Source organism: Aspergillus affinis, assembly GCF_023601865.1.
Source record: "Aspergillus affinis strain CMG 70 chromosome Unknown NODE_35_length_286873_cov_86_307686, whole genome shotgun sequence".
NCBI classification, from domain to species: domain Eukaryota; kingdom Fungi; phylum Ascomycota; class Eurotiomycetes; order Eurotiales; family Aspergillaceae; genus Aspergillus; species Aspergillus affinis.
In genome coordinates, this window is record NW_026515816.1 from 266,373 (window position 1) to 286,873 (window position 20,501).

The window sequence follows — 20,501 nt, forward strand, 5'->3', positions numbered from 1 at the left end:
CTTCAAAAAGTCTTTATTCCTGCAACATCTCAGCGTACGATTGGATCTTACCGGCTTCTTATACTAGATGGCCATGGAAGCCACCTCACGCCTGCATTCGATGAAACATGTGCAGATAATAAGATTATTGCTTTATGCATGCCAGCGCATTCTTCACACCTCCTACAGCCGCTTGATGTTGGTTGTTTTGGCCCTCTAAAAAGGGCCTACGGAGGCCTCGTTGAGCAGCGGATGAAAAACGGCTTTAATCATATTGATAAGCTCGATTTTTTGAAGGTGTATCCTGCCGCTCACAAACTCGTTCGTTTTTACGGCTTCAAGCATTTAAAGTGGCTTCGCGGCAGCTGGTATACTGCCCTTTCAACGGGAGGCAGTCCTTGAGAAGTTAAATACACGATTAGCAACTCCTACACCACCTGCGAGTCGTGGATCGGCTTCATCTACGCTCGCTACGCCTCATACGGTATATCAATTGAGAACGCAGGCTTCATCAATCAGGAAACTGCTTAAAAGGGGATCCCAAAGCCCTTCTACGCCTTCAAAATCGGCTCTTCGGCAGGTCATAAAAGGCTGCGAGATCGCGATGCAGAGCGCTGCTATACTAAGCAAATAAAATCACGATTTACGTGCAGCCAATGAATAGCGACCGCTCAAGACGTCAAATGACTTCGAATGAATGCCTCTCCGTACAGGAGACTAGGGGGTTGATTCAGCGTAGAAATGATCAGAAGAATGAAGATGAAGCTCAATATATTGCAGCCCGAATCCTGCCTTCAGGAGCGCCAAGAAGAGCTCCACCAACATGTTCTAATTGTCATATTCAAGGCCATACTAGAACTAGGTGCCCTACGCGCGCGGTTTAACTTATATCGTGAAATTCGCGTTGTTTTGTTGTATAAAAAGGCCTTCTTTTTGTATGAGCTGTCAAAATTCAATGTGGGTGGCCCGCTCGGTCGGGAATAACGTTATTTAACTTGTTTTCGTAATAAATATTATATGGCCTTAATAATCCTTACTAAAGATTATATAACTAACATGATTATTTTAATAATTCAGCTTATTGAATACTAGTATTATATAATTTTTAAATGATTTCACTCTATTTAAAATCGAAGCTTTTCGGGATTTAACAATTTTAATTTAATTAAAAGCTTTATCCTATATATTACTCTATCCGGTCAATCCGAATAATATAGTTTTTCTGAATGTTCCGGAGCCCTAAATAAATTAAAATTTTTTTTTATAGACTTAAAAAGTTAGCCGCATTTCTATAGGTTAAGATATTATATATTAGTAATATTACACTATATATATTAAATGTAATACCAATTTAACCATTAAAATAAACTATATTATAAAAAAACTTTGGTTTAATTAACTATCTTATTTAAATTGAAAACTTAACTTTACTAATATAGTATACTATAGCTGCCAAACCTAAATTTAGATTAATAATATTTTAAAGTTAAATAAACTATAATTTCATGTATTTATTAGTTATCTAATAGTTTATATTAGTTACTTATAATATATAAAAGATTTAGATACCACCGGTCGTCTCGTTAAATTAATATAGAAAACTTATTTTTTTAATATTTTTCTCTTCTCATTCCCTTTCGATCGTCGAGTTAAATCGATATGAAAAGTTTACTTTTTTCTACCTTTTTTTCGTTTTTTACCAATTGTCTTCTTGAATCGATATTATATATTAATAACAATAGTAATATTGTTACTCCGTTGGGCCAATCGCCATCTAGTCTATCTCGCTAAATAGGGGGGAAGACCGTATAGGGCCGGAGGCCCTACCGGGTGAAAAACCCCTCCGCCTCGGTAGTACATCTCTCGCTCTATACATGCCCCTGGGACCGTTTCTCAGATCGATATAAAAAACCCAAAAAAAATATTTTTTTTTTTTGGTTCCCTACCGATTATTTTATTGAATCAATATAAAAAGCTTACTTTTTGTTATTTTTTAATTTTTTAATTTCCTACCGATTATTTCATTAAATTGATATAAAAAGCCCACTTTTTTCTACTTTTGCGCGGTCGAGACGACCGATTATAAGGGGATTAAATAAGCTTTTATAATACTTTTTTTTTACGAATTAATCTCTACTTATAAATCAATTTTCATACGCCGGGGACCTCCCTTAATCCTGGAATCGATTATTTCCTATTTACTAAAGATAGTTAATATCAGTTATTTCGCTACCTTTTAAATCGCGCAATATCGCTGATATTAGTCACTACTATAACGTGAAGTATAGTTAATGCCCGCTATTTACCAGAAATAGTTAACGTTAGTTATTTCGCCACCCCTTCAATCGTATAATATTATTGACATTAATCGCTATTATAACGTTAGAAATAATTTAAAGTAACGTTAACTATTTATTAAAAATAACTGACGTCAGTCATTTCGCTACCTTTAAATTATATAGTATTGCTGACATTAATTGCTACTATAATATTAAGGGAAATATTGACTATTTTAGTTAACGTTAACTATTTCGCAATTTTTCAGATTGTGTAATATCGCTCATATTGATTACTGTTAATAAAAGTTTTAATTGCAGGAGTCCGTTTAAATAACTGAAAGAATCTTAACTACATTAGGTCTTTATTACTTTAGCTCGGTGTTTTAGAAAAGGGATTGATACTTCAAATACTAAAAAGATAACTCTTAATTATTGAATTTACGATATTCTATAGCCCTTGTTTACATTTTTAATGTCTACCTTTGGCGCTATTTTGTGCTAAATTGATTGTGCAACTTTTTAATATATAATTATAATTTTATTTAGAATTTCTACCGCACCTCCATTCATTCACTATTATTATTATAGTAAATGGGCCCTCAATAGCAAATTTTTTAAATGTTAGTTATGGGTGCGCTCTAGGGAAGCAGCTAATTACTGAAATATTAATAATTCATTAGTAAATATTTCTTATCTGTATATCTAAAATTATGATCTCGCAATAAACTGGCGGTACATATAATAAATCTTTATATATTAAAATATTAGAGGGCTTTTAGTTAAACGAAATATATAATATTTGCATAATTAATAATAGTCAGCTAAACGTTTAATTATATTAAGTCACTGGATATTATACTACTACTACAAACTCCAGCGGGGCCCCGTACAGGTGCCGAAATGGAGGATAATAGACTCAATCAATCAACCAGAAGATTTAGCTACAAAATTAGAAGAAAATTATTTCTATATGTAATTATATATTTGGTAAAATTATATTTTATAAGAATAATTTCGGTCAAAGAAGGGTTTTTAAGCTAAATTAGATCGGATAAGATTAAATAAAATCTCTTTTTTTCAAAAAATTGATTTAATCCAATTAAAATTATTAAACGATTAAAAATGATAATTTTATTAAACTAGCGGAAAATAATACTAATAACTAATTTAATCTTATTAAGGAAGTTAGCTAGTCTATTTAAAAAGTTTTATCATAAATAATTAATTTTTATTACCTATTTTTATTTTACCGCAAATTCTAATCGATAATTCAAATTTTAATTTCAATAAACTATAACGATCTTTATAAGCTACTATTTCTAAAACGGTATAGATCCGAATTATTTAATAATAATAGGTTATTAAAACGGCCATATATAACGTTATATTATATGTAAGCATTTGCCGCAACTTAGAATATTTAAAAATTATATCGAAAAATATACTTGCAGAACTAATAAATTAAAAAAAAAATATTTTATAAAAATGAATAACTGACCGCCTACTAAATCGAATATAACTAATTTATGAAAATAAAGATATTAAATGTTATACTGTTTCCAGCCGAATTATATAATTGCCCAATTTCACTAAAATAAAATTTTATGTATAAATTTCGTAAAAAAAAGTATATTATAATCTAAGGCGTGAATTTACATTCGAAACAATTTGCAACTAATTAATAAATTTATTTCTAAGATAATAACTTTAATTAGCTATTTAAGATTATTTTACTTTTAATTGTCACTTTTAACTTTGAAATAAATTAATAAAATACAGTTATCGCTTTTTAAAATAATAATTAATAAAAAAGTTTACGTTTTACCGCTTCCCGGGTTCGGCAGTCGAAATAAAGTTTTAAAGTTAAATTAAACTTTATGTTGATTAATCGATTACCGTTTTTATAATAATAAATGATCGGACTAAAGTTAAGGTTAAAAATTATTTTTCATAATTCTTACTTATTTTTGAATAAACATATGATCTTAATAATAATATATATCTTATATAATCACCGTCAACAAAAAAAGATAATTGAAATACAAAATTGGCTTTTAAATATATATTATTTAAAGAATTTATAAATTAGGAAGTATAACTATATTAGGAAAATCGCTTATCATTTCTATTTAACCAATTAAAAATTGGCTAAAATGCTCTTGCTGGCGGGAAACCTGTTAAAAAAATGGAAATTTCTTACAAAACCCTATATCGTAATATATTAGTAAAGAAATAATTTAATTTTATATATAGCCATTATCTAAAAAGTCTAATATTAAAAAATACAACTAATTATTTTATTTTATTCATTTATAGGAAACGCTTTTATCAAATTACATATTTCGAAATTACGCTAAAAAACTTAATTTAACGATTTCTAACTTTATTTCAGTAAATTTGCCAAACTTTCGCATTAAAAGTAATATAGCATTCGCTAATTCGGCTAATAAATAATAATAAAAAATATTTATTCAAAGGTCCCGTTAATTGGTTAGTAAAGGGGCAAAAAAAGAATTTTCGGTATTTATTTTAGTTTTTTTTATATATTTTTTATATATTATAAAAATAACCCTAAATAGCGTTTAATTGAATATAATGAGAAGTAGACATGTCGTAAACCTGCCTATTAAGTAAAAGTCAATATATTAAATAAAATTAAAGTACATTAATATTAATTAGCATTAACTTAAACAACAAAATTAGGGGAAAATTATTAGTATTCAATGGATTTTTACCAACTATTTGATTGGAAAAAAATTTATTAAGCGCTTATCTAAGTAAAATTATACAAAATTATTTGATTAACTTAATATAAAAAACCCCAAATATGAAGAGATTGAAAATAATCAATTGTGACTTGTTTCGCTTATTTAACCCTATTCTAGGCCTAATGCAGATCCTAATGCAAATCCTAATTGCATTTTTGTTATAATTCGTTAACTATTTTATGCACTAAAAATCGTCTATATATATAAAAACAAATACTCTCATTTTTCAATTTTAATCATAAAATTGAATCAGTCAATTCAGTCGAATTATTCATTCCTTTCCAATTTCTTCATCTATTCTTCCTTATTGAGCACTTGAAATGGAAGCACCCCTGACCTAGTTTGATCACCTGACCACATCACGTGTCATTATTATTATTATTTCTATTACCGCACGGAAGTCCGCCTTGAACTATTTAAAAAAAACTTCATTAAACTACCTGGCCCGGTAACACTTCCAATAACCAACCAAATTAAGGGCCACTAAAAGCAATATTAATTAATTCTGACTTATTAAGGGTCATATTAACTAAATTAGATAATATAATAGAAGTTGGGCTAGCCATATTTTATACAAAAAAATAGTTATAATTAAAGTTTTATATTGGTATTATTATAGCTTAATTTAAGAAAGGAAATAAAGATCTTAATAAAAGTAGTAAAAATATTTAAATCTATATATTTTACCGAAAGCTTAAATATTAACCAGTCCAATAAAATTATTAAGGTATTTTTACCTCCTTTAATCTCTGTAATCACAGAAATAATTCCTTTTATGAAATAATATTAATCCATCAATCTCGCCCAATTCAGATATACTTAACTTAATAATAGGTTTTAATATAATAATTAATAAAGAAAAAAAACTTAATTATGGTGTGCTATTTCATAAGCCTCTTAAAGTCCTTAAAGAAAGGAAATCCTACTAAAGGAATTAGGAAACTCCCTAAGTGGTTCTTTATTATATTTGTTAGTAAATTAAATACTTTTTTACTAAAAAAACCGGATATCGTCTTTAGTCTTGTAGATTACTATTATTATATTATTTAAGATCCAAAGTCAAGCAGTTGTTCTTTTTATTTAATAATTATAATATTAGCGGAGTTTTGTGGGCCCGGATACCTTAAAAGAATATTAATATAGTAAATCACTATATTTACTAGGTCAAAAATAATAATAAAACTTGAGGAAATATATAGAAAATAATATAAAGATAAAAAGATTTATTAATAGTAATTTTTTTATTATCTTCTCGTCACTGAATATTTTTACAGCAGGAATAAGTAATCAATTAATATCCCTAATTTGAACGTTTTAGAAATAATAATTTTTTTAATATATAATATTTAACTCTCTAAGAGCTATCTCTTTATCCTTAAATTAATAAATAAAATAATTTAGTATATTAACTTTTTCTAAGATAATCAGGCCTATAAAGTTTTATCAATATTATAATTAAACGAGTATTATAGGTATATCCATGTTATTTCTATTATATTTTCATATAATTATTCTGTTTAGTAATCTATTGATACTGGCATTTTAATTAGATAATTAATAATTTAACATTAAATTATTTAAATATATAATAAAAAATAATTAGAGTTTATTTCCTTTCTAAAAAAGAAAAAAAATCTTTTTATTTTAAAAATTAATAATAATTAGATTTATTAAATTTTTTTTTCTCTTAAGTACATAGCCATTTTTTGATATAACAGAGGTCATTACTAGTATATTGAAAAAAAATAATTGTACTAGAAGTAATAACTGTATTAGAGTTAAATTTTAAACTATAAGAGTAAAAAAATATACAATAATATTATTAATAAAAATAATTAATGTTTAATAGTATTTCTAAATTAATATATTCCTGAATGTTATAATTGAAAATAATCCCTAATGTAACTTTTGTTATTTAGCTAAAATATAATATTTTTAATTTATATAAAAGTAATAAATTTGAATTAATTATTTAATATATAATAAAATATCTTTTTATTTATGTTACCAGAAAGGAATATAGAAAATATAATAATTAAATTGATAATTTATTATTAGTCTCTTAAATTTGTATAGTTATTGTGCTAACAAAAAATTATTTTTAAAATAATTTAATAGTATGAAGATAATCAACAGTAAAAATTACAAGATCTTTTTTAAATTTTAAATAAAAGTTTTTGTTACCAAAAATTATACATAAAAGAAATTGTCTAAAAGAAAATTAAAAATGCATTTTTTTATATTTTTATTTAGTTATTTTTTTTTCAATGTATAAAAGTAAAGGTTAAAAGAGTTTATTATCATATTTAATTCTAAATCAATTTTAGTATTCTATTGTTTCAGCGTATAATTTAGGTTTAATAAGAATTTATTATATTTTTAGTATAGTTTTCTATTTTTTATCTACTTTAATCTAGAATACAGCAATTAATTAACTATTTTCTAAAGTTTTAGATATATAACTAATTTAAAGAGATAGAAATAAGTTTTAATAAATATATTCTTGTCTATATACTAGAGATAATTAAAAATTTTAACAGTAAAAAAATATTTTTACGGAAATTTATGAGTCTTTTCTTTATCTGTAATAATTATATAAAAAGATTATATAAAGAATAAACTTTTAAAAGATTTTTTAAATATAAAATTATATAAGTGTTATTGCTTATTACAAATAAATATAAAGTTAAAAATATATAACTAGTTACAGTTACTTTATTAATATTGAATATTAAAATTTTATACTAATAGTATACTTTTACCAAACTACTATAGAGACCAAAATAAACTAAAATTCGCTTAATTAAAAAAAAAAGAAAATTTATAGAAAATCTAGAAGGGCCGAACAATACATATTTAAATAATTACTATATAATATATAGTAATAATAATAGAATGTTTAAAAAAAAATTAATATATACTTCTATTTCTATTATTTTATTAATCGAAACTAAATAATTATATTCTAGATTTCTCTATTTTAAAATACGTATATTTAATAGAAAAAATAGAAATAATTAATTAAGGTTTAAAATATATATTAAAATTAAATACTATTTTTATTCTAATAAGTTCATAAAAAAAATCTTATCTTTTTTAGTTATTTAAAAAGTTTATTGAATAGAGAATACTTCCTAAATTTAAAATTTAAAAAATAATTTATATACATATAATTATTAGTAAAAATATAAAATCTATTTAAAAGATTTATAGACTTTAATATGTAATAAATTTTATATTATAATAAATTAGATATTTTATTACAGCTTCTTATTAAAAGGCTCAATTTTTATTTAATTAAAAATAAAATGATTTAACAATATGGTAATATTGAAATAAATCTACCGAATTAAAGCTTTTAATTAGTTTGATTATAATCTCGATCAGTCCCGGCTTGATATATAATATTTAAGTAAAATCTTTAAATTTTTGAATAACATATTCTATCTAGATAGAGAAATAACTTAAGGGTTTAGCATTAGTTTAGGGGTAAACGTATATCTTTAAAAGAAATCTAATTTAATTACAAATTTTTCAACTATGTAATTCACGTAATAACTTAAAACGCTACTTCGGGCGTTAAGGCTGCCTATAACATTAAATTACTTATAATATTAAATTACCTGGGGCGCTAAAGCTGCTTAAAATATAGCGAAAGGCCCGAAAACGGGTTCAATTGAGCCCAAAATAAATAAAAAACGATTATTAACTGGGATAGATTAACGCCAATCTTTAATATGGCTAATAACATTCGGTAGCTCCTTATTGTGCCAATTGAGAAATTAAAATGATATGTTAAATTTTTTGGTTGTAGTTTAACGCGTTTTCAAAAGAATAAAGATATATTATTTATAGAAATTTTTATTTAAGGTTAACACAGATCCCTAGCCGTATAAGGATTAATTTAAAGGAAATAAGCAACTTATATGCAGTATTTAAAGATTATTATATAAAAACTTATATAGACTGGGGTGGCGTAGGCGATGGGCCAGTTAAAAAGCCAGTTCCTTAATTTACAAAAATTTAATTAACAGCAATGTTAATTAAGGTTAATTTACTAGACTATTAACCCTAATTGATTAAGTTAGTTTATTTAAAGGCCCAATTTATTAGCGGTCCCTAGGCAAAAGAACGGGAGAAAATAGGTGCTACTGGTGGAACTCGGACGTCGCAGAAACCGTCCAAGATAAAAGAAAAACTAAATATTAAAATGCAAGTGATAAGCTGCTCAAATACTTTGAGAAAAAAAATCTGTTAAAACCTATATAAAACAATCTAATATAAATTAATTAAAGATTTGTTTAAGTTTCAGGTCAGTCTGCAGAAAGCCAAAAATTCAGTATTAATATAATTTTAAATAGGTAATGTAGGACTGATAGTCTTCTTATATTACATAAAAGTACTAAGATAGGAACCTCTGATGTGTCCCAAATGCAATAAAAAAAAGAGAACCCTAAATATATGATTAATATATAATATATTAACTTAATTCTAATTTCTGTATTCTTGAAACAAGTTGCGCGTAATAGTTTTAATATACTTTTATACGACATTTAGGGATTGTATACGAGCTATAAATGATTATGTATTTTCTTCGGATCGATTCTTATACAACTAGAGACTCTCATTAATCTGATTGATTGATTGATTGATTGTGTCAAACCCTAGGATCCGTCTAAGCTGCGCTAAGTCTGCTACCGTAGATAAGTTCAAGCACTGGTGATCAACTGGTTGATCCTGAGTCCTGGATGGGTGATACTTAACCTGGGAGCCCCGTGGCTCGTTGACTGGCGACTGGTGTGGTATGGCTCGGTGACCCTCCCTGAAGGTCTTGATGCAGCGAAGATAGAAGTAGGGCCAGGTTGGTACGTATACCTTCCTGTGATAGTGGTAGGCAAATCTAATAGTAGTAACAAGTTACTATCAAAGAATGTAATTGTTATTGAATACGAAGAACTAAATAAGAACTATCCAACAGGTAGGTAAATGAGCGTCCTTATATAGTCTTCCGAGAGTATACCATCCCGTATACCTTATAGGTCTGCGGCATACCATCTGGTCTACAACATACCCGATAGTATATCGTATACCATCCCGTATACCTTATAGGTCTGCGGCATACCATCTGGTCTACAACATACCCGATAGTATATCGTATACCATATGGTGCCGGCATACCATATCACGTGATCCATGTTTCCTCCGTAGCGTCATCAGCCTCGGGCCGCTGTTGTCCTATCGTTTCTGCCTCGCGGCTCTTAGTGTTGCAAGGGTCCGTAACAGATTGCTTCATTCCATTATCCTCCACTGCGGCACTCGTACAGGGCCACGCTGGAGTTTGCAGTGGCAGTATGGTACGCAGCAATCTTATATAATAATTGCAGCCCTAATCAACCTTTAATCGCGCAAATTAAATATATCCCGCCTCACTAGAAATTCCCTACTATTTTAATACTATATTTAACCCGCAAACGTACCCTCGGGGAGCTTATTGCAAAATCTTAAAGATAGCTGGATGAAATAGCCGAACACAGTAATATTGATACTTTTCTGGAATGCACCTTTAACTACTTTCCTAAATCACTGCTATTCAGAGCCTATTTATTATCTATAATACCTTATTATTAAATAAATTATTATAAATAATAAATAGAAGCGCGGCAGAAATGCTAGACACAATTATATAATTTGTATGTATAGAAAGTTGAGAAATCGATTCGGTAAAAAACGGTATATTAAATAAACTATTATCAGGGTCTATATGGTACGTTGACTGAATGGCCTGTTGGTCAGTCATTGAGCCTTTTTGGCATGTAGTGCAGTGGTAAAGTCAAAGGACCGGTGCCATACAAAGTAGGTGTTAAAAATATATAGGAAATCCGTAGAGTATCTCAATGTTAGAAGTTATAGTGTTGCCTTATAGATGGCTATAAAATGCTAAGCCCTTTGCTAAAGTAGCGAGATAAAGCAGTGGGAACCTAATATAATTACGGAATCTTTTAGGTATTTAAACCGACACCCGTGAACGCCCGTAGGCTAAATGATCGATATTTTGTCTCTAACGTTAGCTATCCTTAGCAAGGGCCAGAGATGCGCCGATCAGTAAATCAGTTAAAAATAACTGATATTCCTCCCCTGACGTTTAAATTTCCTTTTAGAGCGCGTTTTAGCGTCTTTATTCGAAGGAAGGGTTTTCGCGTAGGTAGGGGGTATTCGATTTCGGGGTTAACGGGGATCCCCAGCCGTATAGGGGTCTGTTCGTAAGTAGGTAAGTAGTAGGCAGACCGATAGGTAGTATAAAGGCTTATTTAACCCTTGCGCAGCCAGCCGGTCGTCTCGACTGCGAAAATTTAGGAAAAAGTGAGCCCTTTTTAAATAACCATTTATTGTCTGTCTAAGCCGGTAAAATCTATCTTCAAATCTCTAATTACACTTTAAGTAATTTTAATACCTTAAGTAGCTTTAAGGGCTAAACTAGCGTTTTAGGTATTAAAATACTACAAAGGCTATATAGCTAAAGAATCTATAATTATAGTGAATTCTCTTCATTTTAATAAACTTTGATAAGGGATTGAATATTTTCAAAGATACTCATTTAAATATTATTAAACTTTTAATATTATAATATATTATTATAATCCTCTCTTTACTTCAAAAATAGTATCTTATTTATAGCTTATATTAAATAATATACTACATTTTACTAAAATAATATTCTAATTTTATACATATACCTAAAGTAATAATAATAATAATAATATTGTTACTCCGTTGGGCCAGTGGCCATCCAGCCTATCTCTCTCTACTTAGGGAGGAAAACCGTGTAGGGCCGAAGGCCCTATCGGGTAAAAAACCCTTCCGCTTCGATAGTACATCTCTCGCTCTTCGTACATACCTCTGGTACCGTTTTGCTAGCTAGCACCAGCGTCATTAACCCTCGATCAGTTTATTCGCTGGCTGGAATTGATTGACCACTCTTTCCCGTATCCACTATCTTGTTACCTTTTGTACCCCCGAGTGGTGAGCAGCTGTTCAACGTCTATCCGCCCTTGTATCTCTAGTCGTATCTGGCCTCGTGGTATGCTGTACAGAATACAATAACGTGTCTAGGGGTCCTCTCTTCCACCTTTCACTTGGGGCACGTTAGGGATTCCTATCCCAGCACTTTTGCGTAGTTTAAGAAGGCCGCCAGTCCTACCTTGCCTATCCGGAGTTGTGTCAATACAGAGCTCTCGGCCTTATGCAGACCGATCTGAATCTTAAATAGGTCTTTGGTTGGTCTGGATCAGACTGACTCGGATGGGCTCCTGCAGTTCTCTCTCTTTCTTCTTTCTATCTCTCTAGGACCGCCTCCCATATATTACGCTTCTCAGTACATTTTTTTGCTGTCGGTGGCAGCGGCCTCTTGATCTACGTTTGATCCCAGCCTTGTGGCATAGGACTGTTGTATCCCACGATTTCCTGTCTGTAGGTTGTAGGTCGGAGTGCACTGTTCTCTACTCTCTTGCACATCTGTTTTGTGAGCTCGCTAGTTTCCCGCTTTGTGGCCCTCCGGGCCTGCAGCATGGGGAGGCCCCAGGTTGATTCTGTCAGCCGTTTGAGTGTGTTCTCTTGAATGATCAGATATCTCCTCTAGCGCTGCTGTGGGCCCCTCAGTAGAGTCTTGTGTCCAGGTATGGCGAATAATATAATATAAAACAAAGATTACATCGACCGAATATAAAATATAATATATAACGTGTACAGAATTATTCAAGGCTAAATTTGTAAAACGCGGCCGTAGAAGGGGCCCAGAAAAATAATAGTCCGTAACTAGGTGTGTTGAACCCGGCCGGAGGGCGATTCTCTTTAGAATAGGTAATTATATATTTTAAATTTTTTAAAACAATTTAATTTCCCCTTTTGTATTAAATAATATATTAAAAAGATTTGTTGTTTTTTAAAATTGCACCATTATTAATATTAGATTATCTGCTCTTTTATTTTCATATTTAAAATTAATCCTTAGTTAAAAACAATTATTGAAAAACAATATAAGAACACAAGTAAGTTAAAAATAAGAATAATAAAATAGATACAGAGATAATAGGTAGACAGAAAATAAATAATATTATAAAAATAAAAGAGAATAGTTTTCTTTTATAACCGACCCCTGCGCCGTAAGCATCCGGGTGTCGCGTATCCGCGACCCCACCGGCTCAGCGGTCAGAACGGCTCAGCGGTTAACTCAATCAATTTTCCACTCCACGACTTCAAATCTTAATATCTTAACGCCACAATGTCGGATTCTTATTTTAAATATGAAGATCGAATGCAAAAAGCTATATGCGCGTTTCAGGATGATCCTGATGCGTCTATCTCGAAAATTGCGCGTGATTTTGGGGTTGCAAAAACTACCTTGGGATCTAGGTTAAGCGGACGAAATTCTCGATCGACCAGAAAACCTATAAATCAGAGGCTAAATGACGCTCAAGAGGCTGCGCTAATAAATTATATAAATCAGTTAGATATAATGAATGTATCCCTACGGCCCCGGATGATCGAGAATTTCGCGAATTCGATATTAAAATCGGCTCACGATGACCCTTACCTCCTCCAAAAGTCGGCCAACAGTGGCTGCGAAAATGGCTAGAACGTCATCCTGAATATTTTAAAAAACGGACAAGAGCGATAGAGGCAGACCGAAGAAATGCACATAATCGTGTAGTCATTTCAGACTGATTTAAAGAATTCCGTCGGGTCATACAAGATCGTGGGATAGCAGAGGATGATATATGGAATTTTGATAAAACTGATTTCCAAATTGGAATCGGAAAGGATCAGTAGATTGTCACACGCGATCCGTAAAAGAAGCAGTTTATTAGAAGTAATACAAATCGAGAATACGTTACTGTAATAGAGGTAATCAATCCGCGCGGGATCGTAATAAAACTATTCATTATTATGAGCGCTCGATATTACCTACGCGGTTGGTTTGACTTCATTGAAGCCGGCAGCGTTATAAGGGTCTCTAATACAGGCTACATAAATGATAAACTTGCATTTCAATGGATTCAGCACTATAATTACTATATAAAGAAAGAAAAAGTCAGCAATTATTACCTTCTTCTTTGTGACGGATACGGATCTCATTTAACACGCAAATTCGTTGAATTTTGTAAGAAAGAAAGGATTATTTTATTCCTTTTATCTCCTTATATAAGCTACCTATTTCAACCGCTTGATGTAGGGGTCTTTCAATCATACAAATACTATCATTCTCGATGGATTGACGATTCAACGTGCAAAGGAACCGGAAAATTTAAAAAGAACGATTTTCTTTACGCACTCAGTCATATACGATATTTAACTTTCAAGAAGTGTACTATACAGCATGCCTTTCGTCATACAGGGATTATTCCTTTTAATCCTGCAATCGTTATCGATTCTTTACTGGAATCGCCTCCTGCAACGCCTGAGGCAACGCCAATCCCTAGTGATCAGGAGGACATCGGATTTAGCTCTGAATCCACCCCTAAAACCGCGAGGAAGTTGGAAATCAACTTTGATCTTGTTGAATCATATCGAGAGGCTGGAATGCTGTACGGAAGGCGCCTTCGTCATACAATAAAAGGCGCTATATCGATGGGCTATCTATACGAGCAATATAAGCGGGACCGTAAGGACTTTACACAAGCCCAACACGAAAAAAATCGACGTTCCAACGCTTCTAGGGCCCGTATATCGATTGGAGGTATCGTTTCAAGCGTTAAAATGCAGCGGATGAAGGTCCTAGAGAACGAGCGAAAGGAGAGGCAAAAAAAAATCGAATAGAAGAAGAAATGGAAAGATGTTATGGTCGAACTTCGTGAGTACGCCCTGGCCGAAGGAATTATCTTACGACGTCAGAGAAAGTCTCGGCGAATTGAATAGGATTTCAGCTTTAATTTTATCTACTTTTTATATAAATTGATGCAATATTCGTTGTGGTATAGCTTCATGAAGTTATTTGATCAATTTTACTGACCGCTGAGCCGTTCTGACCGCTGAGCCGGTGGGGTCGCGGATACGCGACACCCGGATGCTTACAGCGCAGGGGTCGGTTAGTTTCGTTGATACATTTATTTATAAAAATAAATAATTCAACTAGTCAAAATCAATCGATCGACTATAATAATAAAATTGTCAAAATCAATTAAATCTTATATATGATTTTTAATTATATTTGTTCCAAAGGGCTTTTAAGCAATAGTATTAAATTTATTTTTAAATTAGACTGTCAAATATTTAACTATTATAAGTTTATAAGATTTAGTAATAACTAAACTATTCTTTAAGTAAGGCTACATTTTTGAGTTAAAATCCCTTAGAATAAAGGGACAGTTTAGAGTCTAGTCTACTCTTATGAAAAATAAATTGGCGGTGATATAAATAGAAGTTAGTTTATTAGATTACTAATTTTGATCAGTTTAATTAGTTTATCTAAGGCTTGATTACCTCGTCGAGGGGTATAATCTTAATTAACCCCGGTTTAGTATATAGTGTATTAACTCGGTCCTACGGTCCTTGGTAACGTGTCGAGGTTTAAGAGCTACCCCAGGGGCAAATAAAATAGGCAGGATAAATAAGATGCGTATAGTAAGACAAATATAACAGGTTTTTGCACGATTATAAGAGGGTGAAAAAGAAATAATATTTAATTATTTATCCTTTTTCTACTTTAATAATTTTAGTTTAAGTCTTTACTTTGCTAACGGCTTTAACTTACCATTTATAAGTTTCGTTCATTATTCTAAATTAAACTGCAATTAATGAATTTTTTTTATATCTTCCCATTTTTTATACGTAAGTCTCAAATATAAATAAATAAATAAATTCTATTTTCGCATTTTTTTAACTTTTTTTTTTCCTTTCTTATCTCTTAGGGCATTATTCGATTATAATACAATTTACAGATTTTAATAATTAATATATTAGTATAGTATTTTTTAAAGAAAAATATTCCAGTATAATAGGAACACCAAAATGGGGCGTGGCAAAAATATTGAATAATATTAAATTAACAATATTAGAAATATTAATTTAATAATTTAAATTAAATAATTATGTTTATATCTTTAAGATTACTAAAAGTAATTAATCACGGAACTGTAGGTTTAGGATGCTTGAATTGTATGAAGGACTAGCGCTCTGCAGCGAGACTATCTACGGCCGATCCACTGTGGGTCAGCTGACATAAAGACTAACTAAAGCAGGCAGGTGCAAGGCCATATGCGAATATCAGTGGTACAACAATTAATAATAGCAATAATTATTTATTAATTATTTAAAAAAATTATATTAACTAATATAAAGAATATATACTTTTAGTAGTAACTAATCCTTATTTTTCTATATTATTAATTTTAATATTTTTGGGGCACTTTTAACCATATTTTTATTTTTATTTCTCTAAAAAGTTATTTAGCAAAAATACTGTATATATTATAGCTAAATAGTCTTTACCTTAAACCTCCTAAATAATACCAAATTCTTTTATTATAAAATAGCTATTCCTAATTTATACAAGTAAATAAATAACATTTAGGTCTTAAAAAGTAAAGGATTAACCAATTCCACTAAGCGATATTCATCAATTTTGGAGGATAGGCCTTGGTAATGAGCAATCAGAATATCTGCCAATACTTGATCCTCTAATACCAGCACTACAACCAAGAAAATCAAATCAAGATAACGCATCATATCAAAGCAACAAAACAATAGACCTAGACTTCATCAGAGCCCACGAAAGCCCAAGCCCAACCCAACCCAACCCACTTGTGGGCTGGGCTTTGGGCCAGGTTCTAGGGCCCATGATGGGCTATGGGCTGAGCCCAGGGGCCCACGGCCCACAGATGGGGCCCAAATGGGCCCCCAAACGGGGCTAAACAGTGCAAACATGGCTCGATCTCGTGATTGCATAACTTGTGCATCTTTTAGCTGTAATATTGAGTATTTCTCTTGAAAATTGAGCTTTATAATGTCTACTCCTTGTCAAGGTGCGGGCTGGCGGGGTGGTAGAGCTGATGGCAGGCAGGCGAGCAGGCAGGCTAATAGATCACAGTATCTCTGAATTGCTACAGGGTCAAGCTATCTACAGGTTTATAGACAAGACGTAGCTCGGAGAGCTACAACAGGATCTTCAGGCAGGCGGGAGATATGCGGATCCCGGAACGGATAATATAGCGCTCCGGGCCGCGCCGAGGAGGTGCCTCAGGCATTCTAGGTCTGCACCGTGACACTCCTCCTGGTTATGTCTTATTCGTTGAAGCTTTCAGCATCGTACAGAGTTTAATCATTAAAATATTATTTAAAAGGCAGTAATTAAATATATTAATGATATTCAAACTCATTATCTTCTCTACTTTTCCGTTTTCTTCCTGAAGCCCGTATTCGTGTGATATTCTCTGGCAATTCAGGCTCAGTGTGATCCTGTATTATTGCTACGGCCTTATCATCCTCTTGTTCTTCAGTATCACTAATTGACTTTACTTCAATCTCTTCTAATTTCTCGTCTTTCTCTTCCTTTGCTGCTTCTACCTCATAGATAGAAAAGAATTCCTTGAGAAATTCTGTCTCTTGTTCTTCAAGATCAAATCTTGATGTACAAAGAAACATCATAATCTTTTCAATTGTCTCAGACTTCATCCGACCGCGGCGGTAATGACAGATATCTCGAGCAGTATTGAAAAGTCGTTCAACACCAGCACCTGTTGCTGGAATAGAGAGAATATCCCGTGCAAGAGCTGCAATAGCTGGAAACCGATATTCATTTTCTCTCCAGAATTGAAGGGGCTCCATATCGATAGTATCTCCAAAGAAATTAGTATTAGACTAAGCAAATTAGGTATTTAACATACCGCTGTCAAGATATTGAGTTATTTCATCTCTTACTGGCTTTGCCTGTAGTTTGTACCCGTTCAACATCTTATTAAGCCTTGAGCTTGGTCTGGCTGCAGTAAAGGAGGTTGCAGAGCCTTGAATAGAAGATAAACGTTCTTGATAAGGAATCAGAGTTTCTTGAAAAGATTTCCGGTAAAGGTCGCGCCATTGTTTATCCCAGTCATCAGATAGGAAAAATTGGAACCTGTTATCAGGGGCAAGCATTGTACTAATCGCATAGATATGTGGTTTAGCCTTATCTGTCTGTGAGTAGTACTCATCAAGCTTAGATCGACCAGCTTCAAGAGAATCAAGTATCTGTTTTTTCCATAGAATACACTTCCGCCGGAGCTGCTTCATTGACTTTTCAAGATGCTCAAAAAGCGCGTTGTAGATCTTGAAGACAAGATGTATTGTAACCTCTCGAGTCTTTGATAGCTCAGTTGTATAGAGAAAGAATGGCTCAGTGATATAGAGAAGATAGTCGATTTGGCGCCACTCCTCATTGTTTAGTAACATCTCTTCACAATCATAGTCGGTACAGAATCGTGTAAAGACATCACGGAATCGTTTTGCGCGGCGAAGCATTAGAAAGGTTGAATTCCATCGAGTTCTCACATCTTGGATTGGTGTAAGCTTAGGATCGCCTATTTGAAGATTGTTGAATGCTTCCCGACGTGAAGGGTTTCCGTGGATATATATTGCCAGAGAGCGGACCTTATTTAAGGTAAAAGAAATCTCATACTTCTGATGTTGTGTATTTGTTTTTGCTAAAGATGATAGCCGGTCAGTCCATTTTATTTCTGCAGTATTGTTTTGTGGGATTGCTCTGAGACGGTCAAGAAGCTGGTTCAAACTAAGTTGGATAACATGAGCAAGACAGGGAGTTCGAATAATATTAACATCATCAGATAAAGTCTGCTGAAGAGAATCAGCCAGTGTTTTATTGTTTGATGCATTATTACTGGTTATTCCAAAGACCTGGTCTTGAATCTGATGGCTGTTGAGTGTTTCGAGAACAATACTACTCATGTTCAAACCAGTATGCGCTCCATGAAGAGGTTTAAAGCCAAGAAGTACTTCCCGATATACCCAATCAGCATCAACAAAGTAGCCAGTTATAGCTAAAAATGCCTGGGAAAACGGGGATGTCCAACTGTCAAGCGCAATTGATATTTTTGAATCTGAAGGAAGCATCTTAAGAACCCTTTGTTGCTGATCTTTGACTAGCACTTCTAGCCGGCGACGGATCGTCATTGCAGATGGGACTTGTGGCACAGTCGGTACATTGTGGGCCATCTGAATCAAGCTTGTAAATGTTGGATGCTCGATTAGATTGAAAGGAAGCCGATTGATTGTAAGAAATGATAAGATCTTTTCTTCCCAGGCTGGTTGTGAGAAAGGAATATCGGTTAAAACAGATTTCTAGTAAGATAATTGTTTATTAGTTAAGGAAGTATAGTAATAGAACATTAGATATACCTTTTTTTGAAGAAATTTCGTAATTTCATCTTTCTGTCTGTTCTCAAACCGTTGGCATGCAGCAGTCTTTAAGTGCCTTGTCATTGTTGATAAACCATGACGCCCTTCTTTCCCTTTAGTATCCTTTTTTGCCGAGTAAGGATGTTCAAGGATCTGACTGCAACGTTTGCACATAACCTTTGATGCACCATCTATACTAGAGGCGACCTGATCATAGTGCTTCCAAATATCTGAAAGGTGATTTGAGTCCCAATGTATCTTACTTTTGGACCTATAATCAGTTTGTAACCACCAGTCTACCCATTCACTATAAATCATTACGTTGTAAAACACATATGCCTTTTTTCGATCGGGTCCGACGCGTTCAAAAGAAGATGGAATTGTCAGAGGAATAGCTGGTCGAATAAACGAAGGGACCGAAGGATCAAGTGTATCAAATGTATGCTGGCTGCCAGATGGAATGGCTGGGTGATTTAAAGAAGTTAGAAAGGCTAGATTGTCTATCTCTATATCATAAAGAGATGATGTAAAGTCAGATTGCTGGCTTTGAGACATAATAAAGTAAGTATATAACACATGAATAAAAAAAAAGAGAGAGATAGAGAAAGAGATAGATACATTACTAGAAGAAAGATTTCTGACAATTTATGTTATTTAGCTGTAGACGGTAAGTCAAACAAATAAGCCTACATATTACAAGTGAAATGTGTTTAGCCTAACGAGGCCCAACATCTAACAAGGCCTAACACCTAATGAGGCCCAACAAAGCCCATGAGGGCCCATAAATAGCCCAAAAAAGCCCACGAAAAGCCCACGAGAGCCCACTAATAGCCCATAAAGCCCACGGAAAGCCCACAAGAGCCCACTAATAGCCCATAAAGCCCATGAATAGCCCACGAGAGCCCATTTATAGCCCCTTCCCGGCCCAACTTGATCTTAGATACCCTCGAAATATTTTCACCCGATCGGATACAGAGATAGAATACTAGTAGAAAAAGCTGAATTCTTTCAAATTCACTTCTTTATACTATTGTTTAGGATTAGAATTTCAAAATAGAGAAAATAGGCTTTTATTTCATGTAAAAAATGAATG

At 32.2% G+C, this 20,501-nt stretch overlaps 1 protein-coding gene across 1 annotated transcript; it reads right to left on the reverse strand.

The window, feature by feature from the left end:
- Window positions 1-17,377: 17,377 nt before the first annotated feature.
- On the reverse strand, window positions 17,378-18,514 carry KD926_006625 (hAT family dimerization domain-containing protein; the record flags this gene model as incomplete). The annotated part of the gene is made up of 2 exons (XM_053099626.1): window positions 17,378-17,856; window positions 17,905-18,514. The coding sequence occupies 2 exons, from the start codon at window positions 18,512-18,514 to the stop codon at window positions 17,378-17,380; spliced, it is 1,089 nt and encodes a 362-aa protein (XP_052956707.1).
- Between the last annotated feature and the right edge of the window lie 1,987 nt (window positions 18,515-20,501).